A 19,415-nucleotide genomic window follows, 5' to 3' on the forward strand; every position below is an offset into this window, starting at 1 on the left:
GGCAGGTGTTCAGCCATCTCCAGGAAAGCAGGGCTCCATCACGCGTAACGGTTACTTGGGAAGACAAACGCCATCACACCCAATGTCCCCCCCTTCCTTCTTCTTCCCCCAGCTTATATACTGAGCATGATGTCATATGGTATGGAATAGCCCTTTGGCCAGTCTGGGTCAGCTGTCCTAGCTATGCTCCCTCCCAGCTTCTTATGCACCTGGCAGAGCACAAGAAGCTAAAAAGTCCTTGACTAGTGTAAACTCTACTCAGCAAGAACCAAAACATCAGTGTCTTATCAACATTATTCTCATCCTAAATCCAAAACACAGCACTCTACCAGCTACTAAGAAGAAAATTAACTCTATCCCAGCTGAAACCAGGACACATGGCAAGAAATGAAAGTCCTAAGTGAAGATGAAAGTAAGAACAACTGCAAACAATCTGTTTGCAGCATGAAAAATTAGGAGAGAGAAACTTGAATAGCCTTTATTTTAAAAATACTACTATTTTTAAAATAGTTAAGCTTTACGTTTCATTGAACTAAACATATGCAGAACTGTTTAGAACCAAGCATTGGTTATAGGTAAAGTATACTGAGAAGCAACAGCTTGTTAACTGCAACTGTACTGCTTATTCTGGGCATCTGTTATCACTTTTAAACTACATTTTCATTATAAAAACCTGCTTTAGTTAACTAACTTCAAGTCAATATATGTACAAAATTGGCACAGTTTCCTCAAGGATTTAATAGGGATGTGTGTTCATGCACACCACCCGTGTTATACCTATGTAATGCATATACACATTATATGTGTATGTCTATACCTCTGTGTATTATGTAGAGAGAGACACTGAGCTGTATTAGCAAGTAAAGGTGGTTATTGGTTTCTCTGATCCCTTTACTTTTATGTTTCATTTCTGCTCCCCACTGTACACTCATCTTTTTTCTTTGATGGATATACTTAGACATCTCTTCATCTTTGTTGCCATTAATAAACCATAATGTGTGCCAGTGTGTTGCACATACTATATGCACCTATTTCTCTATACTTGTAACCATGAGTGGAGGTCAATTTACTTACTAGGCGATTGCATAACAGGATTGCTCAATACAGCAAATAGGTCATGCTCAGTGATCCCAGGTGGATTTTCCAGTCCCCTTTTCCAATGTTTTGTTTCAACCCTTATATGTTCCTTTAAAAACTTAAGTACGTTCCTAAAAGCATAGGATTGGAAAAAGCCTTCAGGTAGACTGAGCCCTGTACTCTGCTACTGTAGGCAATAGCCTGATCTCCTTTATTAGTTCTTCTATTTCTGTCCTAGGAACAGTTAGGTCTTTTTCCGTCACTGCTTGGAAGGTGGATTCATGTCAGCACTTTCAATAGCATTAGAAATGTGGTACGATTGATTAGGGGAAAAAAAGGCCAGCAATTGCCTAGAATGTTTAGTGTCGTGTATGCTCAATGGAGTTATAATCCATTAAATCCTGTGCACCCTGCAAAGATGCCTAATTCACTTGTAGTTTCGGAAATGCTCTTATGCCAGATAGGGGAACGTGGCTCTCCAGGTGGAGCAAACTGTGCTGTGATCAAATACTTGCCATCAAGTATTCCCTACTCTCTGTTGCTGCCGTAGTCCATCCGCAAGCAGATCTCCATAGTGTACGTGAAGATGAATGCTGGAGAAGACCTCTATCTTTAGAGCATATGCCTGCTCCCGAGTAAAATGGATGGAGGATCGGAGATAAAAAAAGACTCACTGTGACTCACTACAGTGTAGTGTAGTTTCCTTTCAGTAACAAAATCTACCTAAATTTGGTAAGGAACTCTAGGAACTAATTGCCTTAGTTATTTACCCATTTATTTTTTCTAGATGTTTGCCCCTTGCCTCTATAGCAATTCTGTACTGTATATTTTAGGGACTACAGAGGTAAGATTTCAGTAATGACTGTTATCTGGTATTCTAGATTAAGGACTTCTGCTCTGGGAAGATGGATGGGTATCATATTTTCAGTCATCTCCTTCAAAAACTTTAATGAAATTAGGAATAACAAAAGCTTTCAGAATGCTTTGGATTTTAGCGGTCTTGTCTTGTGTTAGAAAATGTGAAAAAATTAATAAAATTATCAATGGTACATAATGAATTTAAATCCCCAAGCCTGGCTTCTGTTGGGAAGAGGTCACATTTATTATAAATCACATATATGCTACTCCAGAAATTGCAGTTACTCAAAATTTCTTGTCTAAGATTTTAATAAATAATAACATTGCTAGCTGCATGATGGTCTTTCTGTGGCAGTGTCTTCCTAAGAAATTTGATGATCTTCTAGGCCAGATACTGATTGGACTTTGGTTTGTTGTTTGCAGTAATGGACCAAAAAGCATTACAGTGAATGAAAGTGGACATTTTAAAGCATAATTAAGTGATCTTAAAAAAAAAAAAAAGTTATTGTCTGTTGTTTTTTCAATTGGAATAATACAGATGTTTCCGTTGCCACAAGACAAGGCCTTTTCCAAATGGAGTATCTGTGAAGATGAGAAGCACAGGGAAGTAACTGAGGTTCATAAACTATAATTCATGTTTGCACAGCATTTTTAATTGAGAAATGTTATCAATTATTTCATTCTTGATTAGGCTGTAGTACTGGAAGTGAATGCACGGGTTCATCTGCCAAGTGTAAGTTAACAATATTTCCCCTTTTAATTTTATACATAAACAAGTTTTTTAACGTTGAGGCTAACAAATCCTCACATATCTTTAACTTGAGATTAAAATTCTTTTTAAAGGTTTTGGTTTTTGCTGATTCTGCTGTGTTTGCAGCATTATAGTATGCAGTCAGTTCTTGGGGAGAGTTTCTAGCACCTCTAGGATTAATTAAATTTAATTCCTGAAAATCAAGTTGACAGTTAAAACAGAGGTATTGAAGATGTTGAATGTTCCAGTTTTGAAACAAATTTTTCACTACTATGCATTATATAAAAAGGAGCTCAATGAAAACATAAGACTGTGATGCAAAAGCTCATTGAACTTCATGTAAAGCATCCTGTTTGGGGGCAATATTGATTGTATTTAATATATTAGACCAGGAGTTCCTTAACTTTTATTCATGGGAGATCATTTCCTGTATAAGATAGCAGTTCAGAAGCTGATTAATGTCTGTGATACAAATTTTTTCTAGAGTAGAATAAACATGATTTGCAATTTTAATAGTATTTAAAAAAAAAACACAAACAACAGACAAACCAAAGTAATTAGGCAATATACAAAGGCTGTGTGGCCCACAAATGGTCCACAGACAACTTTCTTTGGCACGCCAACATTTTTGCTCTTTCAATACAAGGTAAAACAGCTCAATCCTTCAGTACCTGTGTGAAGGTGCTAAGTAGGAAGCAGAGAACCATAAAGGCAGAAGTAAAAATGGGTCCCTTGTGAGTTGAAGCTGTTAGTGAAAGTAATGATATCTTTACGTTTATGGGTTAGCAATAAAATTCCTCTTTGCAGAGGGGTAATTCAAGCTTATGCGTTATTTAAGTGTGCTATCAATGGGGCATGTTTTCATATGCTTTACATTTTAGCCAACATAAAAGCCAAAAGTAATTTTAATTCTTAGGGCAATACTTCTTCCTTTCTTTATCTCTGCTTCAGTATGTTACGCAAAATGAATGAAATTAAATTGGAAATATTCAAAGCAGCTGTGGACTCGGCACCTGTAGTCGGATGTTAAATGTAAATGATGGAAGCATCTTTAAAATGACCTCATAAAATTATAACATTTAGTCTGTGTTTAAAGAAGTTGAATTTTCAAATTACATATTTGCTTCCTTATAAGCATGTTATCAGAAGGCATATAAAATCATTGTCTCACTTTCATTTGTGACTATATAGAAGGAAGTTTATTTTGGAAGTTACTCATTTGTATCTAATCGGGACAGAGGGACGGATGCTCTGGTTAATCTCGTTTACATTCAAATGTACCCTTGGATGTTTTATCAAATCCAAAGAAAAGACAGTTTGTACAGAATTTGAATCAAAAGTATCTTAAAGTTTTAACAACATTCCTATTTAAAATAGAAAAGAGACAAAAACCACATCAAGATAACAGTTGTCACTTTGCCCATCATTCATGTCTAAGCTATAAAATCATATGCTCATCTCAAATCTTTGCCAGACAAAACAGGGCACTTTTAAGACGGATAATAGCACCTTTGGTGGTGTTAGTTAAAAAACCTGTTATTTGAATTATTAGTTTTATCTTTTGTTCCTAAGTTTTCTCTAGTAATTTATTCTGTATGACCTATGAAATGTCCAACATGGGCACTGTCTAAGCATTAAAGGTCTGATTTTCAGTAGTGGTAAGTACCTTCCACTCTATTATTAGTCGTTGGTAGCCTTAGTGGCTCCTAGCCTTAAAGGCTGGGATGAAGATTTTTCAGTGTTATGCTTGTGTCACATATGGGGTTTTCTTCACTTCTTTCGTAATACTCTTAGGCATTACTGGCAAGTACAGTTACGTCGTTGCTGTGTTTTGCCTCAGGGTGGATGAAATGATGGGTTTGTGCATGGGAGTTACACCAAATAGAAAACAAAATTTTGATAAATCTTTGCTATTCTTGTTCAGATAGAAGGGATGGAGTGAAACTTCTACCAAAGTACAGCTGCTTGTATTAATATGTTGGGAGATTTTATTTACTGCTCTTCCAAAAAAAAAAAAAGAAGGCAGCGTGATATAATCCATCTAGTGGCATGATATAGCCCACCCAACTGGAGACAGGACTTGTGACTTGGAGTGCAGCTGCAAGGCTATAATCAAGCAGAAGCGAGTGTTTTTCTGCAAAATCTCAATGGGATTCTTCTTAGCTGCTTAACAACAGAGAGGTGGTTTGTCATCCTTGCTTCTCACCGTAATCTTCACGTGTGCATGAAGAAACAGTTTTAGCTGTTTTATCGTTCAACGGTAGATGCTTTAGGCTGGCGAGCTACACTGATGTACACGTTGTGAAGTTCTGACCCCTTGACACTGTGAATAAATGTAGCACTCGCTAAATAACTGTGAAATCATCTTTTTTCAGCTGTCAAGTTTAGGTTTCAGGTATGCATATTTATATCCTAATTCTGAAAATGACTGCTGATTTTGTTGTGAAGCGTGGTGGGTCGGTCTGCTCAGAGCTCATCTTAGGACGGGGATCTTTAGGAGCATCAAGTCCATCTCTATAAACAGAAACTATGTTGTGGGAAAATCTTCTCTTTCTGTCGCTTTTAAATGATTAATTGTCTATTTAGATTTATGAAAAAGCATCATTAGAGCTGGATATCCATTTAGTTAAAATAACACCCTACTGATTGACTATTTAATATATGTTTTCTTTGTTTGTGTATGCTGTGTCTCTGTAGAGTAACTGGGGGGAATCTCCTTGTGCATGAACGCAAGCGTCCCATATATATCTGCATGTTTTTGAAATAAAACTAATTTGGAAAAGAGTTTCTAAGAAAAAGTCACTAACAGAAGGTAAACGGTTTTACAGCTAATTTCTGCTTCAAGCACTAGGATGACTTGCTGTTTTCAGTTCTATACTGAGGACTCAAGAGATACTGTATTTGTTAAATTGATAAATTAATTAGAAATAAGAGAGCAATTTGGTAGGTTTAGACTTGATTAGGTTCTCCAGAAAAGCCCAGATAGCTCGAATGCGGAGAGAAGAACCTAAAACTGCTTTGTATTCCTTCTGCACTCAGTAGCAAAGCAACTTTTCTATGAAACTTCTATTTTTTAATAATTTGGGACTCTCAGGTTTTTTTTTTCATGTCACTGTTGAGATAGATATTAAAATTCAACCTGATACCGGTGCATGCAACTTCATTTGAAGTCAGCAAGAGGTGGTGATTTGACGTAGAGTCTGACAGTCTGAGATTACGGTGGGGGAGATCATTTGAAAGAGTGTTGGATGGTCTGTACGGGGCCTCCTGTTTGCTGCTTCTGTAATGAAATCCTACGTACCAGTATACTGTATGTCTTTGTTGAAAACATGCGATGCCTTCCAAAAAGGCCTGATGGTGAGAGATTGTGCATTTCCTGACAGCCATGACAAAACGATTCCAGCTGTTCTCGAGAAGCGCCTAATGCTGTGCTGAAAATTACTATTTTGTACATCTTCTTCGGGATTTAAATGTGGTGATGTTTATTTTGCAGTATTGTTTAACTGGTTCTTGTTAAATAGTTGTTAGCACAACCCACAGTTTTGGTAATGCTGTTTTTGTTTGTAATCTTTAAAGGTTGTGCTGGTGAGATGGAACGAACCCTTCCAGAAATTAGCAACCTGTGATGCAGATGGAGGAATATTTGTTTGGATACAATACGAAGGCAGATGGTCTGTGGAGCTTGTGAATGATCGGGGGGCACAGGTTGGTATGCATGTTTTCTCTGCAGTCGAGAGTGATCAAGTCCTGAGAGGCAAAATGAAGAGCACAGTGAATGGTGCTTTATACCTTTCAAAAAGCACAGGAGAAAAGGAAACATTTCTTTAGTGAAAGGAATATGCAAGAATTGTCACAAAGACACTTTGCAAGGGCAGTTCCTTTATGCAATAGCCGTGACATCAGAGCTACAGCTGCGCTAATAGTTGCCCTGTCTAGTTCTGTGCAGTGCTACCTTTTATGAAAACAACAAAGAATTCCTGCATGACCCATATATCTATTTTCTTGTCTTTGATGCGTTAAGGTAAGCGACTTTACATGGAGCCATGATGGGACTCAAGCACTTATCTCCTATAGAGATGGATTTGTGCTGGTCGGTTCAGTCAGCGGACAAAGACACTGGTCTTCAGAAATAAACTTGGAGAGTCAGATCACCTGTGGCATATGGACTCCAGATGACCAACAGGTAATGGGGCTTTTAGAGGTATTAATTGTGTTGCATTGATAGGCTATAGAGTACACCTCTTAAAAAGTTGTTAAGTAAAATGGTCACTTTGTAAGAACAGTTACCCTCAAAACTGGTGCTCCCGCAGATAACGAAAATTTAATTCATCCTGTCATTCTCATTAGGGAAATATGATAATGTACCAAGTTACCTATCATCACTTTTCACCCCAGTTCACATGCAGTATTATTCAAAGTTAGTTGTTTGAGACAGGAATCTGTAATTGTACCCCTAATTTGTTGATACAGCTATCTTGAAAATGCATTTGAGCAGAGATACAGCCTGGACTAGTACACATCTGGCTGGCCATTTCTGTATGCAGCAGTTCCAGTGACAGATATGATTATGTCTGCCTTCATGTGAGCAAATGGATCCAATTGACTGAATGTCAGAGAGACCTCTCAGCGTTATGCAAGCAACATAATTTAAAAGAAGGCCATTTTTCCAACTGTTGAGTCCAAAACTTGCTGAGCTTCAAAGTAGCCTGTTAAAAAATTCTTCTTTATAGTATATGATATTGTTCACATCACCATTTATACTGGGGCTTGAGCTAGCCCGTTGGTTTCATCTGCAGAATTTACAATGGCCCTTTGCCATTCGCTGTTGAGCTTACTGGGACGGTCTTTCCTTCCACATGCTTGCTGTCGTTATGGTTACACTGCTCTTTAAAGCCAGGGAGTCTAACTGCCTCTTTTTGAATCTGGGGAGATGTAAATCTTGACAATAAATAATTTACTTGAGATCAAGAGGAAAAGACAAGCAGCAGAAGTAGGAGGGGAAACTAAGATCTAATAGCTCTCAGTCCTACGTTTTAAACATGAGGCTACCCCATTTGTGTGATACTCAGTTGTTGCTGCTGTATTTGGAGGTATCTTCACTTGAGTGTTTAATTTGGGGTCACTGCCTTTAATTCAATTTAGCCAATATGTTTGTACTTTCTAATCTGGATGCTCTCCGTAAGTGGTTATTCCAGAAAACAAACACACGTTCAGTGCCCAGATAAGCGCCTTCGAACATAATGGCCAATTCCAGCTGTGTAAAAATACTTGCTTGAGTTACAGACTCTGCTGCTGGTAAACTGACTGAAATAGAGACCAAAACCAGCCACGAGCTTGATGTTGCTCTGCACAGTTCTCCTAACTATGGGGTTTGCATGTTAAGTGATGATGGATCTTTGTACTGTTCTCCAGAGTTGGTGGAAAGAAGTGACCTTCTAAAATGTATTTAGATGTATTTGCCTCTGGAGACACAAGGAAATATGATTCACTGAGGTACTAGGTGAGAGACTATGCTCAGTTCAAACTAAAAATAACAAATGGGGGCGGGAAGGACATTGTATATATTACACACAGATAAGCACATATGGAAATGGATACCCTTACTAGCTTATCTCCTTATCTAATTCCTCTCCTGATTTGTATCTGTGCAAATGAGAACAGAATATTATTCTAGTCTAGAGTAGCTTCAGCTTCAGCCTGTGGTTGAAACTCTATAGTTAACACTTCCCAAAGTCTTTTGAGAGCCTAGAGATGGGATGAGCGCTGGAGAGATGGCCAGGGTGGAGTACGCTCCTGCTGAAACTGAGCATATAGTTGTATCTTTTAACTGATTTGGTACATACTTTGCCCTGAGGAAGTTATTGGCTGATTTTATTAATACTAGATGTAACTGTTCTGCATTTTCTTTCAGGAAGAGAGTGGTATCATTCTTGTTGTGGCTCTGTTGGTTTTTTAGGATTTCTTGAGCTCTCCTTGCGTGAAGATGAACTTACTGTGAGTCATAGGACAGTTGATACAATCTATTTGACTGAAGCACTTTCGTTCTCAGCATCATATGTCATCAGATGATCTTCTCCTAAGGTCATCAGCAGATTTTTACTGTGGTCCACACCCAGGTTTTGAGTCTGGATTTTGAGCTATGAGCTTCTTCAACTAATTCAATACATGGGCCTTTTGATTGTGATTCTGCATGTTCATTGTAGAGGACTAGAAGTTAATTTTCTCTCTTCTGTTGTGTGTCTGTAGTCCTGCTCCTGTGGAGGGCTTTAGGTGTTTCCTGCTCCTGTGCACTATAACCAGAGCATGCGTCTGGCCGAGGCACAGAGCCCCATTATACCAATGGGCTCTTCAGGATAATAAGCAAATACACAGAATAGGAAGACTTTACATGACTGGGTCCTCTGGATCTTGAGCAGAGTGCCACACTTGTGTTAACTAGGATGGATGGGATCACTCAGGAGTGTGACCTTCCTTTCCCTGTTTTGAAATGTTTATTTCAGGGCTACAAGAGGCTGTAGTAGAGCCTCCTTCCTTGGGGTTGTGTGGAGTATTTTTCTGGTGAGAAGGCTCACCTAGGATTATGTAGGGATGAAAAGTATATTTGAAATGAAAAGTAAATTTAAAATATTGGAGAATGCTGTCCTCTGTCTTGAGACAGTTCTGTGGTGTCGTACCAGTCTTATTTGCAAAGAGGGAGTGTACATTCCAAGTAGATTGAACGACTTCCCAAGTGAGAAAAACTTGAGTTTTGTCTAGCCAAAGGGTTTATTTATAATTACAGAAGCAATGACAATAAGTAATTGAAGATTTTTCCTAAGCCCACAAGTCATATAAAATGTCTTTCCAGCGCTTCATCTCCCCTCCTGTGTGCTTGCTCAGCTCCTAGTGACATTTTTCCATCAACTTCTGCTGCCCTCAGGCCATCCTCTCCCTCTCCTTCTCCCAGATTTTACCTATTAAGGAGGCTTATCTGTGTTCACGATGAGAGAAAGGCACAGTGTCAGAGAACCGAGTGAGAACTGTAGAGGGTCTGATTATCCTCTTGTTTATAGCAATATAGTGTAACTCCCTGGACTTCGCTGGGATTGTTTCTGTTGCTGTTTCTGTGTGTGAGAAGGGAATCAGAAAGAAATCACTCCCCAATAGAGGGAAGCCTTGATGGAAATGAATGAATATATTTTAATTCCTGGATATCCCAAGAGGTGCTATTAATCTATATTTATTCCCTGCATCTCGGCTGGTGTAAATTATTAGACTTTTCTGAGAGCTGTAAGAGCCCATTTCTATCTCCCCCCCCCCCCCCGCCGTTGTAAGCTTTTATTTGTGGAAATTCAGGGACTGGCCAGGATTCTCTTTGGCCAGGACATGACAGATAACGGGTACGTGTGAACTTTGCCAGCGTGCTTCCTTCTGTTTGCTTTGAAAATAGGTATACCATCAGTTAGCTAATTTGATTGGCATCCTGCCGGGTACAACATTAACTTTGTATGTCATCCCATCGCAGCACAACATGCATTAGCACGAAGAATGTGTAAATACAGGCCCCAAGTTTCAGCCTGTTCTGTATCTAATCATACAAAATTCTACTCATGGTGGAAGAGAAAGGCAGCACAGCATTAGGAACAGGTACCATGTACACTGCAAGGTCTTAGGAGGCACTGGAAGAAAACCTGTGAGACCAGTAGCAGCTGAAATAGATTCGTCTCAAAACGCAGGGTGCGGGGGATTTGTATGTTGCTTTTTTTAAAAATCTCTTGTAGTTTGCAGTAGCTGTGCAGGAAGGCAGTTTCTACGCTGTTACGTTAGCTCCCGGTGCTCGCTGTCCCTACTCCCATGGCAACCACAGACGCTTCAGCATCTTTTTCCCTGACAGGCACGAGGCAAAGGCAGGCTTCAGCTCCTTCGCCCTGCCTGCGGCACCCTGCCTGCGGCACCCTGCCTGCAGCGCTTCAGGGTGGAGCCCGGGATGCAGAAAGGAGCTTCGCGTGAAGGAGGGGACGCGTGCTACTTTCTGGGTCCAGCAGTGTAGTTGGGTGGGTTCTCTATGCTAATACAGGATGTCGTGTCTTAGCTGTCCCTGGTAGGATCAGCGCCACGCCGTGCCAAGTGGCTGCTGTGAGGTAGCAGCTACAGCACAATTCTCACCAGGAGGTGGGAGCTAATTAACAAGAAGTGCTGTCAAATGGTTACCGGTGGCATCAGACATTTCATGAGCTTGGCTCTCAGGCTCCTTGGTTTTGGTGTGGCTTCAGTCCCTGGCAGGAATTTTAACTAATAAATCCATTATAGTAGAGTCTGCGTTTGGTTCCCCCCTTTTTTATCTGTGGACTATGATTTTCAGTTGCTACCACCTTTTCAGGGAAATAGTCATTCTGAACAACTCCTGAGCTGAAAGTAGGGATAGTAGCCTTACCTAGCTTCCAGAACATGTCTTAAAAATAAGGAATTTATTATTGAAAATGTTTTATCTGTTTGGGCCACGATGTCATCTTCTCACCTATGTCTTCTTTTGCTTGCTGCTCTGGAACAAGGAGCTTGTGCTTCCATTCACCCTACCATTTTGGTTTGAATCAGGTGCTGTAGCGCACGTCTGATTCAGGCAGTCCTTGCTATTGCAGTAGTCACACTGATCAAGTTTAATTATGCTCAGACATCTAGCTGTGTGGAAAAAAAATCTTGGAAGACAGCCTTCTAATGAGTTGACAGAATGATGAAAGGGAGCTACAAACAGGCAACTGGTAAGGCAAATATTTACCTTACTTATTATGAAGGGAAGGAAGGACAAACTGAAAAAGAATACAGCCTGTAAAATTTGGAAGTGTAAGCAATTATTTTGGTCTTTATTAGAATACTTCTTGTCCCTATTAAGAATCTTTACAGGTGCACATAAAGGAGCCTTTAAAATGTCAGGGAATATCTATATTTTTGTGTCTTAACATACAAAAATGCATCTTTTCCTCCATCCGTTCTGGGTTCAGGGACTATCAAATGACCTTACGTCTGTATTTACAATGACCAGAGCTACTCAGAATTGCACAATAAGATACAGTCTTTGAGGAAGAATGGGAAGACTTATTTTCATTGATGGATGAATTACTCAAATTACTGAGAAAAATGGCTAGAGGCTTTTTATAGCATTGAAGAAGTGTCATTAATTCACTAGACAGTTTATTCAAGCCACAAGGACTGCAGACAATGGTTAAATCGCATATAAAGATTTTAGCATTGCATGCTGCATAATTGAGCAGTGCTGTTAAAATGCAAAAAGAGGACAGGGGAAAGAGACTTCAGTTTTCTTTCAAGATAAATCCGCTTGTTATATAAAACAAACAAATAAACAAAACCCACCACAGCTTAACTGTCTTTAATATTTTGGACTATTTTTAGAAACATTTCAAACCTTTGTGGCAGACTTGCTGTTAAAATTAATGATTTCTGCTTGCTTGTGCAAAGGGTTCTATGAATGTTTACTATCCTATTGCATCCTTTTATAGACAAAATATGTGGGGTTTTATATATACTTAGAATGTTTAAATGTTTTTGCGGAGACTTTAGTATTCTTGGTTTATGTATTTATATGTGCTGGAAGCCAGTAACACTTTGGTTTTGTTCTTTGCTTTGTGACTTGATTTTTATGGTGCCACATAATAGTGACAGACAGATTTTGGGTGAAAAAGTAATGTGAATTTTAAGTGCTAGTTAGCCTTTCTTTCTTCCGTCTCTTTTTATTATGTTGTTTTGAAGCTGCATTATGCAGCTATTTCTGAAATAAGTTGTCTTTTTTTTTTCCCTGATGTCTTTACATAATTTTATTAGCATTCTTTACTTTGCCTTTTTGTCTCAAGTAGGTTTTCAAGCATCATTCTGCTGAGAATATGTCTTTCAAAAGGAAGGAGAAGAGTTAAATAGCTTGGCGCACTGTACCTTTTTTTAGTTGTGCTCTCCTTTTCTCACTAGCAATGAGCAGCTACACTGCAGATTTCAGTACTCAGATGAGGACTTTATAGGCTTTGCCTTGAGTTTTGGGGAGGATAGAGAACAAGTGTGTTCTCCTCAGAGCCTCTAGGGTTCATCTGCAGCTTCAGGAGCCGTGGCATCTCTCTGTGGGTTTATTCCAGACAAGGTTTTTCCTGCCAGAAACCCTAGTTGATACTGCACAGTTATTGAATGGGTAATTGAAGGAGCGGAGCAACAAGGTGATGCTTCAGTGTGCTTTCTTCTTCCCACTCACTTCATCTGTGCCTTGCCTAATCTTTCCCTTGATGCTCTTCATCCAGCCTGTAGTGGCAAGACACTGAGAGAGCTGACAAGATGGTGCCATTTGTTCAAGTCGTGAGGGCTGTAAGATGGGGGATGTTTATGTGCTGACAGCATCATGGCTCGTTTTTTCTCAGTAGCTCCTGCAATGTTTCATGTCAACACTGTTTTAGATGAGTCTTGCAAAGAAATGTTTCCCTTAATGACTCTGTCTGAAAGGAAGAATACAACTGTTTTAATGTTTTGCTCATCTTTGTAGACAGGGTATTTGATGTTCGTTACTGCGAAAAGCGAACGGCTGAATGGATTTCTGCATCCCCTTGGATGCACGGTGTACTACGACGTACGGATCACCCTCAACAGTCTATCTTGTAACTCTTTACCGTGATCTAACATGACTGTCAGATAGGTCACAATATTCTTATTTTAGTTGACCGGAATCTGGGGTTTGTTAAGCTCTGCGCGCTCTACCATGTCTTCTCCTCCCTCAGGAAAGGAAGGATGTCAATGGCAGTGACAAACCAGAGATGGAGGGAGAGCTGAAGACTTGTCGTGCTATTCAGTTAATGTGTCCACTTAGCGTTTTTATACCCCGTGCTGTTTTAACATTTTTGGAGCATCAGTGTTTGAGTCAGCAAAGTAAAGATGAGGGCAAATAGAAACACGACCAGTCTCCATGTGGGAAGTGGCAGGAAAAAAGAAGTCGTTTGCCTCTCCTCTCACCTTGCTGGCACTTGTACAGAAGGATTTGCTCATATAGCCTGAAGTCTTTAGTTCTCTGGGACAAGGAGTACTTACTTGAAACTGTGTTTCTGAAAAGCAGTGTGTTATGCTGTGGGGCAAATAGTAAGAACGAGGATTTGCAGCACACCTGTGTAAAGCAGCAGTACATACTTATGGTACTTTTTAGGCAGTGCAGGGAAAAAATGGCACCTCCTGCAGGAAGCTGCTCTCTTTCTAGGAACTCATATGTAAGGTAGGAAAATTGCTTTAATTTGTTCATTCAGATTTTGCGTTCAGGGCACGTGAGTGGAAGTGTAATTCTTACAGAGGAAAAACTCTCCAAACTGAAGGTTTTACAGCATTTTTTCAGAAACAGCCTGTGTTATTCCATTGCCAGAGCCACTTGGCTGACAGTGCTTCGGCCCCAGGACCCCTTTGGTTTGTCCAGAGCTTTGTGGTCTTTTCAGTTCAAAAGAAGTGTAGCTGCCAGAGTGGTTAATTTAAACTTTATTATCAGTGGGACTTGATCTGTCGATTTTTTGGAAGTTAGTAAGAAGACCAGGAGCCAAATGAAGTCTTGAACTTGGGTCAAATGTGTTCAAGCCTGTGAATAGTCTGAAACCTTGGTGCAGGGAAGGAGGATTAGAGTGATTGAATCTGGAAGAGGAGATTTGTGGATTTCTGCACTAGGTCTTGTCTGGGAAAGCAAGGCCAAGTTTCATAGTAAATTGGAGGTGAAAGGTGATGTTTTTGGAAATTGATATCACATGGTCTTTCCATTGATTTGACAAAAACAGATAGTATGCCAATGGAAAGTGAGAGCAGTATCTCTTTATTCTCCGAAACGTTTCCCATCAGTGTTTCATCCTGCGTGAATTCAACTTGAGGTCTCTGCTCTTTGTCCAGGAGCCAGTGTCTTGTCGGTGTTCAGGCACTGAGGGACTGTTGGCAACTGCATCAGCTGAAAAGGGATTAATCCTTCCCTGCTTTCCTTGCTTTTAGGAGGATAGTCATTCTTCTTCAGTGCCTCATTTCGGTAACAGTTTATTACTCAGCCTGTCTCCATGTTGTCTGTTATACTTGGCCTCACCCATTCTATGTGTTTCCTGACCATGCTGAGTTACCCCTCTCTGCCAGCACCCAAGACCTAGGAGAATGCGGAAGTTGAGGGCCTGGCTTCCATTAGCATATAGCTTAACCCAGGGGCTTCTTGATTTTGTATTATGAAATTCAAAACAGCAAGGACATTGCTTCTAAACTGCTTTGTATTGCATTTTCACTGGTTGAGAGTGCAATACTTGTTGCTAAGTAATACCATTTTCAATGAGGAAAAAAAAACAAACCACAAAACCCCAGCAGAAACTCTCAGACTTCTAAAACTCTGAAGGAAATTTTAGCTTCAGCAGTCAACATGTCTTTCAGGAAATAACTAAAACCTGGCTTGGGAGCAGTGCAGGAGACTGCCAAGTGTATCAGTTGACTTCTTTGCCTGATTAAGTGGTTGTTGTTAAAACTAATTGCATTTTCCCACCTAACAGTACCAAATAGTTGTTTTTGTTGCTGCATGTAATTGGATATATGTGAAGAATTATGTGTTTTCGTAGACATGTGTGCACTTCCCTGGCAGAGTTTAGTGAAAAAACAGAAAACGGTGCTGCTTGAAGAGCGTTCCAGAGTTGTTCTGCTGTGGGAGCTCAGTGGTCCAGGCTCAGGGTCCTGTCCGTGTTAAAAGCTACAGAAGATGTTCTGTAGAAGGTGGTCAGCTGCTGGCTTTTTGTTCATTTTGCATACTACTTCAAATGTGATTTGAAACCTGACACAAGTTTAAAAAAAACACAACTCTCTTCCACATCTGAAGTAAACTGAGGCATATTGTGAATTCAGTAAACGTTATATAGAAGGGCAACTCTTTTCACTTGAAAACCTACTTGTTATAGGATGCTTTCTTGAAAAATGTTTCAAGAGTCAAGAAAGAATATAGAAATGTGTGTGCCTGGAAATACACAAGTCAGAATTACAGGGGCATAACAGGGGCATACAATAATCAGTCTTTCTGTGATTTGCCAGAATGCTTTCAAATAACGTTATCTTCGCCTGAACAGTTGTTTCCGTCCCCGCATGTCCAGAATAGTTGTATAGCTTGAGATCCTGGTTTTACAATGACTTACATTTTTGACTCCTGAAATGGCATGCAAGGCTGTATCTCATTTACAACCATTCAGCTATGTTATACTATTTTAGAGAGAAATTAAGCCAGTGCAGTTTGAATCCCCGGGTTTTAGTATTTCAATATTTATTAAGTGGATTTGTCACCAAGATCTCCAGTGTATTTACTTTGTCTTCTCATTTGAGGGCTTTGTAATAGTTATCTAGACCTTATGGACTTTGTAAGAGAGAGAAGGAATAAACCTGAAAGTAGGTAACTAAACCAGTGCTGCTTTTGAAACCGTTAATGGTCTCAAATGAGAATTTCACTGCTGTGTATATGTGCAGTTAGCTGGATGATCTCGTGGTGTATCATCCATCTGTGGGGCTGGTAACTCCTCATGTCCAAAGGAAACAAAAACTCTTCTGAGCTTTTTCAGACATAAAGGCAGTCAAAGAAAACCTAGTGCTTTCCCCCTGAGCTTGTGTGTGAATTGTGGTGATGTCTCTTTTTGTGTCGGTTCAAGAAATCATTTTACAGCAACTGAATTTTTAATGGAAATAAAAAATATTCAGCAGGAGAGCAGCTGTCTCCCTCTCTCTGCTTCTCTCTCTTTCTCTCTGCATTTTGAAATAAAAAGAAGGAAAGCCAGAAACATCACACTGAGAAAAAACAAACTTCAACTTTCTAATGTATCCTAAGAGGCGGCTGCTGCACGTCTCCTGCTTTATGATGGAGAAACAGTAAACAAGAAGAGCACAAGGAATGCAAAATGCTAATACCACAACTAAATGGACTACAAAATGTTGGAACTCAGCCTTTGCGAGACTGGCATTTTTTTGTTAGGCTAATGAATCAAAATATTTACAGGCAATAATTTTCCAAGTATTTCCTATGTTACTAAGCATACCTACATAAATAGAAGGTTGATCCATCATTTTTTATATTAATCAGTTTATAGTTCAGTTAATTTTGGATCAGCAAAATAGATTTATCTCTATTAGTATGATGGCATTATGGTGACGACTGTGAAGGCTGTTCCTATCATGAATGCTAATGTTTGTCCAGATGGCCAATTCAGGGCAAACAGAACTAATTCAGCTTCCTTGAACTGCTCAGCATCTTCTGACAATGCAAACGCAGTTTGCCTTATTAGCGCTTTTGAGAATGTAATTTCTGAGGTACAGTGCTGACTTTTTCCTTTGGGGGGAGATGGGGGAGGAGGCTGAAGGTAAAAGCGTAAAGACAGGTCTAAACTTTGAAAAGGGGAATGTCAAAAGCGTAAGTTTTTGTGAGATATGCGTGGTTTACTGGGTCACAAGATGCTGGTGAGATTTCTGCCCTGGGCTAGTCCTTCACTGTTGAGAGACTTCTCACTGAGTCGGAGGAAATTAAAAGGGGGTCCTGGAACAAGTTAGTTTGAAATGCAGCAAGTCCCTCTGTCCGAATGGTACATCCAAAGATTATGAAGGATCTTGAATATGAACTAACTTAGCTGCTGGCAGAAATAATCATGTCTCTGTTCTAAGTCTTGAAGGGCAGCACTATTTTCCTGCAATACATTTAGAAAAGGTTTTAAGAACATCCAAGAAATGTGCAAATAAGGTTTACATCCGCACCTTGCAACTGGTTAAAGCAAAAATTGAACATGCAATCACAAAACACCTGTAAACTGGTCTGAAAAGACCTAGGTAAGACATTTCTTCCAGAGGGAGATCATGGCTCACTAGTCTCTCAGAAGTCTTTGCATGTGTCATTAAAAGTGATGGCTAGAAAAAAAGCTGAAATGGTATATTTGGTTCTGAAAAAGTCAACAAGTTCCAATGCAAACAGGCCCCCCTTAGGATGTCCTGACAGAAATACCTGCGTGTGCGCTTTGGCGTAGTGGGGATATATCCTCTGCATGAGTGATTTGGCAGGTGTAGAAACCCAGGCAGATTATAAGAATATATATTTTACTTACTGTATTTGGATGGCGTAGCAGTGCGCAGAGAAGAACTGGCCAGGAATCAGTCTGCAAAGGGGAAGACTAAGTAGTTGATTTGCATTATAAAAATGGGAACAATGGGTTTGCCTTTATGTCACGCTATATGTTTTGAATTATTTTTTTATTTTAAAATACTCACTGTTGTTTAAAATATTAACTGTTGTGAGATAGCAACATTTACAGGTTATATACAGTTATTTGCATTACTTAGGGCTGTAGAAGGCTTGAGAATTTCAAATCCAATAGAGCTCAGTTTGCTGGACTGGTCCAGTAGGCAACTTCTAGGACATATCTAACCCTTTGCATTTTTCTAAGGTGATCAGTCACTTCCTGGAAAAACTTCATGTGGTCACTTTGTCCTTCCAGCTGCCACCTATCCTGTGGGAGAAGGAAGAGCTATAACTCAAGAAATTGCTCAGTGGAGTTACCATAAAGCTGGGAACTTAGCCTCAGCTTAGGGAAGATTAGACGGCCTGAGACTTCATTACAGATGACATTAATTTTCAGAACGTTTCAGCGTATCCCAGAGTTGAAATTCAATCTGTTAATGCACCTTGCATAGTCCAGCAAGGCAAGTTCTGTCTTTCTGTGAAAATTTTGTTTTTTAAATAATCAAATTATACTAGGATGGAGTTTACTAGATTCATTTTCAATGCTATTTTAATTAGCTAAGTCTGTGAGTCGTTTTCCTTCCCTCTGTTGTCAGATGTACATTCTTTCTAAATAGTCAAAGGGGTACTTTTAAAAATCCTGGGCCAATAGGAGTAAAGCAGATGTTCTTTTCCAACCTCCTACCATCGTGATACTGGAATCTCGCACTTTAAAAGTGCTATCCTCTACTTGCTTCCAGTAGCTACAGCAAGTCCAACTTCTAATACTTCAACTTGAGCTTCAATCAAAGGCTCGGTCGTTGCCCTGATACAGAATGACAGCCCGTGTTCCGAAAATGTATTGATGAGATTTCCTGGGAGTTTTGTTTAACCAGCAACATTAGAAACCTTCAGTGTTGCTAGTAAATGTCATGAAGGGAGCATCTTATTTTATCAGTATCTTTCTGCAATGGTATTGACTATTCAGTTTGTACAACAAAAACCTGAGATGGGGAATAATTCTTTCTTTTGCCCCTCATATATACATCAAGTCATTGAATACATTGAATCCAAGATTGGATTATCCTCAGTTATTATAAAAGTCAAAGTGGCTGTAGTCCTGGAAATCGTCTTTGACAATGAGGACAGGCTAGGAGGTAGGAATGGACGGTAGGTAGGTTCCCTGCAGATATAAGTCAGCCCAGCTTCATTGACTTAACGAAATTGTTATGATTTATAGACTTTTCTCAGCTATTGCATATAATCAGATGTAGTGAGATGGTAGGATCTCCCCCTTTCCTACTGGGCTAGTATACTCAAATTAACATAAAGCTTGAACATTCTTCCTGTTGATAAGTTCAATTTGCATACATTAAACCAAATTAAATGGCAACAAAATATATTTTGTGCAAAAATAACATCACCGTTAGTAAATTATAGTTCTCTGACAAAGTAGTGGGCATCTTGAGCTGGACTTTCAGTGCGCCAGGTCTGCGGTTGCTCCGTTTTAGCTCCATTGACCTCGGT

At 39.6% G+C, this 19,415-nt stretch overlaps 1 protein-coding gene across 9 annotated transcripts in view; it reads left to right on the forward strand.

The window, feature by feature from the left end:
* Positions 1-19,415, forward strand: part of TULP4 (TUB like protein 4) — a 164,036-nt gene that overhangs the window by 97,969 nt on the left and 46,652 nt on the right. For 8 of the 9 annotated variants that reach the window (XR_014227541.1, XM_082305340.1, XM_082305337.1 and 5 more), the window contains 2 exons: positions 6,263-6,391; positions 6,708-6,869. The exons of the other annotated variant lie outside the window; for it this stretch is intronic. Coding sequence is in view for 7 of the 8 variants with exons in the window: in XM_082305340.1 (XP_082161466.1) it covers positions 6,263-6,391; positions 6,708-6,869 (291 nt within the window). In the remaining variant the exon portion in view is untranslated. The remainder of the gene's footprint in view (positions 1-6,262; positions 6,392-6,707; positions 6,870-19,415) is intronic. 9 annotated transcript variants of the gene reach the window in all.

The sequence above is a fragment of the Platalea leucorodia genome (assembly GCF_965183815.1).
Source record: "Platalea leucorodia genome assembly, chromosome: 3".
NCBI lineage: Eukaryota > Metazoa > Chordata > Aves > Pelecaniformes > Threskiornithidae > Platalea > Platalea leucorodia.